Raw genomic sequence first — 8,047 nt, forward strand, 5'->3', positions numbered from 1 at the left:
GCCAAGTAGGGGCCTGGGCGGGGCTTGACCCGGCCTGGCTCCACTCAGCTGCCGCCTCCCACACACACACTAAGGGGGTTAGCCCCTTCTCTCCACGGGCCCCGCTTACCCCGGCTGCGCTGGGGGTCAGCGGGGGGCTCCGTGGCTGCTGGAGGGTTTCTGGGGGGCTTCGGGGGAGCGGGGCCGCAGCGAGCTTTCACCTGTGCGTCTCTCGCTGCTCCCGCATCTGAGGTAGCCTGGGGTGAGGAAGGGGAAGAGGAATTACACAGGTACCAGGGAACGGTGCTGCTTACCATTCATCCAGCCTCGCAGAACAGCCTCGCAGCCAACGTGGCTTCTACCAACGGCCACACGGCCAATGCAGCTTCTACCAGCCGCTGTGTTGTGCGGGACACTTACAATGGTGGGGATCGAGGGACAGTCCTGCTGCTTCTTGGCTTTGCAGCAGCAAATGAACTGGAAGATGCCCCTAGGGAAGACAGGAGAACGTGGGTTACAAGGGGCCAGGCAGAAGCAAAATCCATGCTGGAGCCCACAGCCAGGTCCAAACCCTTCCAGCATCTGGGCCTGCTTCCTGGTATTGGCCCATTGGAAAGATGAGCCCATTTCATGGCACTGGGAGCCAAACAGCTCCAGAATTCAGGGGGATTGTCTCCCATGTTGTATGCCAGCTCTCTGCAGTGCACCAGTGGCTTTATCCCTGAATTCACTCAATATATTACCTTATCAAGGCAAAGAGCAAGGAGTGATTTGAGTGCAATGGAGAGGTGTCTCCAGGGACAGAAAAAAATGCCAGAGGCCAGGAAATTCTTTAATCCACTAAGAAACAGGCAGAAAGAGAGCCAGTGGCTGGATGTCAAACCAGGCAAATTCAAATTAGAAATAAAGGCGCCCATTTGTAAGGAACCAAGCCCCAGGGCATCCCTTCACATCCCCCGGTCCATGCTGGCTGCCTCTCTCCTGTCTGGCAGTCTGGCTTTAGCCAGACACAAGATACCAGGCTCAGTATGGAGGGACTCTTGCGAAATGCAATGGCTGGCGTGGTGGAGAACGTCAGGCCTGGTGATCTAATGAGCCCTCTGGGCCTTGAAGTCTGTGAGCTGGCTCCCCGTGAAGGCCTGGCCGGTGGGAACACACTGCTTCCCCTTCCCTCTCTCCAGAACCTCTCTCTGCTCCAGAGACCTCATCAAGCAATGGAAATTTCTGTCTGAACATCTCGTGTTTACTAGTTTCAGAAAGTCTCTTTTTTTGCAAGTCATGGCAAAGATTTGTAGAGATGTTCAGACTGTCAAACTAAAGAGAAAGACAGAAATGCTAATTATCTTCACGGTGGGGTCTTTTAAAATTTCCATTGAAGTTTTCTGCTTATTTTTCCTTTTGTCCCCAATGGGGTGCAGGTGGGGGGAGAAAAAGGGAAAATTCAGTATTTTCAAACTGATTTTTGTTTTGTTTTCTGGCTTTCATTTGTTGAACCAAAATCTGAAAACTTCTAACCCTTCCCTCCCAAACCTTTCCTGTCATTTGGAAGAAAACAGATTAGTGCCATATTATTCACATCTCACACTCACCTTTTTGCTGAAAAATTACCCACTGGAAATTGGGGGGTGTTTTAAATAAAAAAAACAAACTGTTTCTGAATAGTTTGGATAAAAGCCAATGGTTTTTTGCTCTTCCTTCTGCCTTCCCAGAACAAGGTGCATAACTTTTTTGGGAGGGTGTGTGGTATGCGAATAAACATGGCATTTTTTCTTTGGAAAGCCCCTGAGGGCTCTCCTTGCAAAGCCTCTCTCCCTGCAGCACAGAGAAAAAAGGCTGGTGGATAGACAGTGTGGTGATTCAGCCATGGGATGAAGAGCCAGTAGCTCTGGGTTCAGTTGTCAGTGATGGCTGTGTGGACCTTGGGCAAGTCCTTCCCTCCTTGTGCATCTCAGCTCCTGTCTGCAAAATGGGGCCTTGCTGGTCTCTGTCTCCCAGGGGGTGGGTGAGCTGAAAGAGGTGCCTCATGCCCTGAGACAGGTGAGGACCCTGGCATTACCTGACCATGTAGAAGAGGGACTTGGGGGTTGGAATGACGTTGAAGGGCACAGGCAGTGTCAGGCCCTCCCGGAAGTAGGACAGGTAGAGCTTGGAGCGGGCAAACTTCCACTCCACGTCGGCATCGTCCTGCAACACAAGCCGGGGGGAGCAGCTCAGAGCCGTGGGGTCATGCAAGCCTTGCAGGGCACAGGCAGGAGTTCACCAGCTGGCCTACGCTTACCCCCTTCCCTGGGTCACTGAGCATGGCCCTGGCATTGGGCAGCCTGTTTTGCCTTGCATGCTGGTAGTATATGAGGAGTGTAACATGGGGCGTGGTGGCAGGTGGCGGGCACTGGGACATGAGCGGGGCAGGGGGAATCCACCCTGGAAAAGAAGGAGGCAGACACAGGGGTCCTGACCCCATTCGCAGGGTGCTGATTTCTCTTCAGTGCAAATACTGGATTGGCAAGGCTAGGTCTGCCAGGTGCCCACCTGGCATAAACCTCCAAGGGATCCTTGTCTGAGGGGAGCCAGTGACTGTTCCCCACCGTGCCGGACTAGGGGCTTGTATAGCATCCAGTGGGGGCCTGGGGGATACGTAGAGGCACAGGACTGGCAGGGACCAGCTGTGTGAGCGAGCCTAGCCCCTGCTGGGGCAGAGACCCCAGCCCATGATCTACCATGGAGGCCTCCCTATGGCCACAACAACGCCCTTTCCAGCAGGCTCAGAAACAAAATCATTGCCACCCGGGCAGGGAGCATCCACCAGGTCCAGTGCTGGTCCTCACTGGAGGTCTCCGACCCTATTAACTCAGCTCACCGGACTCTAGAGGAGCGAGCAGCTCCCCTCGGAGATAATTAATTACTGGCTCCCTGCTTAAAAAGGGACGTCAGCACCCAAGGCTGAGGAAAGGCAGGTCGTCAAAACCATATGAAAAAGGGGAGGCGAGGGCTTGCACTGCTGTGATTTAACTGTAATGTTTGTCCACTCCTACCCCAGTTTAAGTGGGTGAAGGTACTGGAACTGTTAGACCAATATGGGAATGGACAGATGGAACAGTTATATCGGTGCATCTTATACCGGTGTAATTTACTGCTGGTCTATCTGCTACTTCTGTCCACACCCACAATCCCCACTGGCTCACAAGACCCCTTGTACACAGCTCAACCCTCGTGATTTCTCTTCTCCCAAGTGCCAGGACCCTGCTACTTGGGGTGACACTGCCACTGGAGGTGACTTGTCCCTTAAATCTCTCAGGCCTGAAATCTCTGCCTAGGGCCCCAGTGGCAAGGCCTTCTCTGGGGACATACAGCTTTCCAGGGCATCATTAGCCCTTGGCCTGTGGCTGGTGTAACTAGCTGCCTTTGCCTCATCCCATGGGTGGGTTCCCGTATGGAAACCACCATCCCCACTGCCCCTGTACGGACACATCCGAGGCCAAGAACTGCCTGGGCCCTGGAGACTAAATCCCATCTCATCTCCAGAATCAGCCCCAACCAGAGGCAACAAGCACTGGACCTGAGCACATCAGAGCCCTGCCAGGCCCCAGTAGAGCATCCAGGCTCCTGGGGCAGGGCTCCTGCCAGCACCCCTCACTGCCAGGTTGCTGGAGCTCTGGACCCTGCCAGGGCTCCCTCCACGTGACCTACCTGCCACCCAGATCATGTGCCAGGAGTTGCCCCACAAGGTCTGGCTCCGGCCCAGGAAGTCTTTGTGCTTACGCTCCAGCACCACGGACTCCAGCAGCAGGAAGACCAGGAACCAGAGGTACGAGGCGGAGTGCAGGAGGAACTTGATCACTGGGATCTTCAGCATTTTGCCCACCTGATGGGAGAAACTTTGTCTCGCCTTGAGCAAAACTCAAGGCCATTTGGCTGCATGGTTAGGGCCCACCAGGCAGCAGGGACTTAAACGGGAGCAAGTGCTTAGGAGCAGACTTCAATCTCCATGAGGATTTGGTCCAGCAGACCTCCAGCTTGGGTGCGTGGAGGGAGAATTCATCCATTATCAGGCAAAAAGGGGATGCAGCACCCTCTGGTCTGTGTAAAACAGACTGCAGAGCTGCACTGAGCTAGCACTGGTTGGAGCCAGAGCTAAAACGACCTTGATTTTAAAAGTGCTCAGGACAGACAATCCAGCCCCAACAAGCAGGTTTAATGGCCAGTTGCAGCTGGTGCTAAAAGTCCACACTTTAGTTTCACTCCCAGTTTACCTAGCCCCAACATCCAGCTGTTGGACCTCATTGGACTTGTGTCACCTGGAGGAACAAGCTCATCATCCCAATTGTGCTCCTGTGGGAGAGGATCCCATCATCCCTCCATCCTCTCTTGGTCAAACCAAGCTCTTGCAGTCTCTAGGTATGAGCCTCAGTTTCCCTACAGCCATTCTTTCTTTCCTTTCTCTGACGCTGCTCCAACCTACAGTGGTCCAAGGCTGTGGGAAGCCCACACCTGGGTGCAGCAATCCAGCAGCGGCTGCACCAGGGAAAGAAGAAGCAGAGCCTGCTCACATTGGGTGTCCCCCTTCATACAGCCAAGGACAGCATTAAGTCTTGGACCACTGCCTTGCCCCTGGGGGTTCCCCAGCATCATTGCCCCTCAGCCTCTCTCTGAATGCACTGAGAAGGGGCAAGAACCTGGTGGATACCAAATGCATGGGGGTAATTGCACATACATATGTGCGCGCGCGCGCACACACACACACACACACACACACACGATTTGATGATCTCAGGAAGGGAGATCATTAGAAGTGCCATCAGGTTTCTATGGGAGACAGATATTACCAGGTTGGGTCTTTCTGGGGGGCCTTCTATCTGTTAGGGGCCAGAGTCAGGTGCTTTGGAGGCAGCTGTAAGAAGCCGGCAGCAGGGTGGTGCAGGAAACCTTCTTCCCTGAGCCCCCTTTTCCCTTTGCAGCAAGGCCACTTACCCGGGACTTGGGAGCAACCCAGTAGAGCAGGCACAGGATGGGCATGGTAAGGAAGATGGAGCAGGAGACAAAGAGCTTCCAGAGGGTGTTGCTGCCACGCCAGCCGGACAGGTTCCCGCACCAGATGGATGACAGCACTTGCTGGCAGGTGGGGTGCGTGACAAACTGGGCCAAGATGAGAGAAGGGGATCAGAGGGTCAGTACCAGCAGCCCTCACGGTGACCCATTGCTTCCCCCTCCTGCTAGGCAAATACTGCTCCCAGGAATATACAGGAGCTCTCTCAGGATGCAAAGGGAGCCTTTGCCTACCAGCAAAATGCAGTTGACTCTGGGGTGCAACAGACTCCCATGCCCACACTGGGGTGAGAGCACGAAGCAAAAGTTCATCTCCAATCCCAGCTGCTGCTGCAGGGGGGAGTTTAGGGAGGTTGAATCAAATGGAGCATGTTGGAACCAGGATGCCAAGGTTTATGTCCCGACCCCAGCCAGAAGCACTTGGAGTTCATTAATGATCCCTCGTTAGAAAGGACCCTTGCAGCACCCTGGTGGGGAGCTTCCCTAGTACTGGCTCAAGGGGGGGCTGCAACCCTCCTAGCTCTGAAGCCTGCCCCGCACTCACCCTCTTCTGGTCGTAATGGACGGCCAGGCGAAGCCGGGCCAGGTTGGGGATGCCCTCCTCGAAGGCCTGGCTGCCCAGATCCTCCTCCTCGCTGCTGTCCCCCAGGTCGTTGAGCACGGCCGCCACCTCGCTCTGGTTGCGGCACATCCCCAGCAGCTCGAAGGCGAACTCCTGGCTCAGCTGCTCCAGGCGCAGGTACTCGGGCTGCGGGAGGAAGAACACAGCCTAGAGGAATGCCTGGGAGCCCTATCCTGTAACAACCTGAATGCACAACGATGGGACCCCAGCACCAAAGGCAGATGATTCAGCAGAGGAACTCACTGCTGCAGGGCGCTGAGACACTGACACTCGCCCAATGCAGCATCACATGCATGTGAGCCAAGACTTACAGCAATGTCAGGAGTAAACCTACCAGCGTGACAGCTGCATCTGGAGGTGGTCACTCGGAGACAACAGTCCCACGACCCGCAAGCACCTATCAGGCAGCTTTTCCTCTCACAGGATGGGTGCAAGGTTCCTAAAAATGCTACTATGAACACTAAATTATAACCCTCATTTAATACTTTTGTAACCATAATGTGCTGGGGTACACACCTGTGAGGTGTTGCAAGGTCACTACCTAGTTAAACTGAGCAAGCACCTACAGATTTTGTCAGAGCATGAGCATTGTTAATGGTTGTGAGGAGAAAAATGAACAGAGAGGAAGGGTATGTGATAAGAAATGTCTGCAGGGAGGGGTGGTTATGATATGGGTATGTTTATGCATATGTTTTCAAAAATGCCCAATAGTAAGAAATCAATTATGTAAGTAGTCTATAAGTAGCCAGCAGCATGGAGTGTAGCAGTAAGAATAATGAATATAAAAAAAGATAGATGTAAAAATAGTTTGGGAACAAAAGGACATTGTACCATTGCACTACTGAATCACTGCACCACTGGAATACATGCCCAAATTTCCCAGCGAGACCCTGAATTGTCGTGTGGAGAATTTAGTGTTGGTGCTTGTCAGTTATGGTCAGCTGCTCTGAGCCTTTCTGCACAGAGCAGGATATAAGCTAAATAATAATAATAGTAACACCTCCATGCTGCCCAGCCTGGGCATAATGTGGGGGGTCCTGTGTGCCCCCTGCCTGGCTCACACAGGGTAGGGACCAGAAAGGAGTCCAGGATGGTGCTGAGCCCCCTGGGTCCAAGCCCAGAGCTGCTGGAATAGAGTTTCACCCTCGAATACCCCCTGGCTCCCTGCTGCCCCGGAGAGCTGCGGCCCACAAGAGAACCAGGACAGATGGAGACCTGGGAGCCAGCAAGTGCCTGACCTTGAACTCGGGCTCCTTGCGAGAGAGGCGCTTGAGCTCGTGACTGAGCTTGAAGGCAGCAAGCATGGCATCCTCGCTGGCAACCGAGAGGTAGGCGCGGCTGGCGAGGCCCTTATAGGTGTTGATGCGGGAGAGGGAGAACTTGAGCAGGTCGTACTGGTGGGCGTTGGTGCACTCCAGGCAGGGGCAGGAGACGCGGTGGGGGTGGGAGATGGTGTGGCCTTTCTGCGTCAGCATGTCCACGATCTCGTAGAGGTCCTTCTCGCAGGCCAGGGTGAGCGGCGTCACGCTGGGCGCGAAGCGGGAGGCGTCGATGGTGTTGTCGAAGAAGGCCAGCGAGAAGGACTTGAGGTCCATCTTGAGTCCCTTCTCCTGGTTCAGCCGGTCCAGCAGCAGCTTGACCACGTGGGGCTGGTTGGTGTCCACAGCCACCAGCAGGGCCTCGTGGACCTGGCGGAAGTCAAATTTGACGTAGCGCAGCAAGGCCTTGGCCACTTCCTCCCCGCCCGCACGGATGGCCAGGTTGAGGGCTTCCCACCATGCCCGGTCCTCGGTCTCGTCCAGCTGCCGCAGGATGCCATCGCCCACCTGCAGCAGCTGCTGCACCATGGGCAGGTTCCCGTCCTGGATAGCGCTCAGCAGCCCCCGTGGGAACTTCAGCTTCCGGTTGATGATCTCCCTCCAGTTGGGCTGCTGCTGGGGAAGCAGAGCTGGTCGGGTTAGGGGAGACCCTGCAGTTCATCCCCCTGCCCACCCTGACTTGCTCTGAACCACCTCGGAGGAAGAGGATGACATCTCCCATCCCCCTTAGATAGCCCACCCCAAGGCTTCGCCAGGGCTAGAAAGCGTCTCCGGTCATCCTGGCCGGGGGCTGAGCCTGCCCCTGGGGCCTGTGACCACTCAGCGAGCCGCACGCCCTGCTGTCCCACTGCAAGCCAGCGGAGAGCACCTAGGAGTCCTGGATCCCAGCTCTTCCATCCCTCCAGGAGAGGGGCTAGGATTCAATCCTGCCATGTTGCTGGCTGTCATTCAGGGTCTGAGTCTCCTTCTCCATGGCAGCCCCTCAGGGAGTCGCTGTCCCGGTCACCACTGAGCCGTGGCTCAGAGGCAGCCGGAGGCAACTGGCTCCAGCACACAACCAGGGGCAAGGCCCAACCTGAGGGCC

General features: G+C 55.3%; 1 protein-coding gene across 1 annotated transcript; it reads right to left on the reverse strand.

Moving 5' to 3' along the window:
* Positions 1-261: 261 nt before the first annotated feature.
* LOC132246603 (short transient receptor potential channel 2-like) lies at positions 262-7,620 on the reverse strand (the record flags this gene model as incomplete). Its single annotated transcript, XM_059719930.1, has 7 exons — positions 262-469; positions 2,036-2,163; positions 2,258-2,400; positions 3,667-3,841; positions 4,948-5,112; positions 5,567-5,770; positions 6,883-7,620. Coding segments are annotated over 7 exons (1,761 nt in total), but the record flags the coding sequence as incomplete, so codon positions are not given.
* Positions 7,621-8,047: the final 427 nt, after the last annotated feature.

Source organism: Alligator mississippiensis, chromosome 16 (genome assembly GCF_030867095.1).
Source record: "Alligator mississippiensis isolate rAllMis1 chromosome 16, rAllMis1, whole genome shotgun sequence".
Classification (NCBI taxonomy): Eukaryota; Metazoa; Chordata; order Crocodylia; family Alligatoridae; genus Alligator; species Alligator mississippiensis.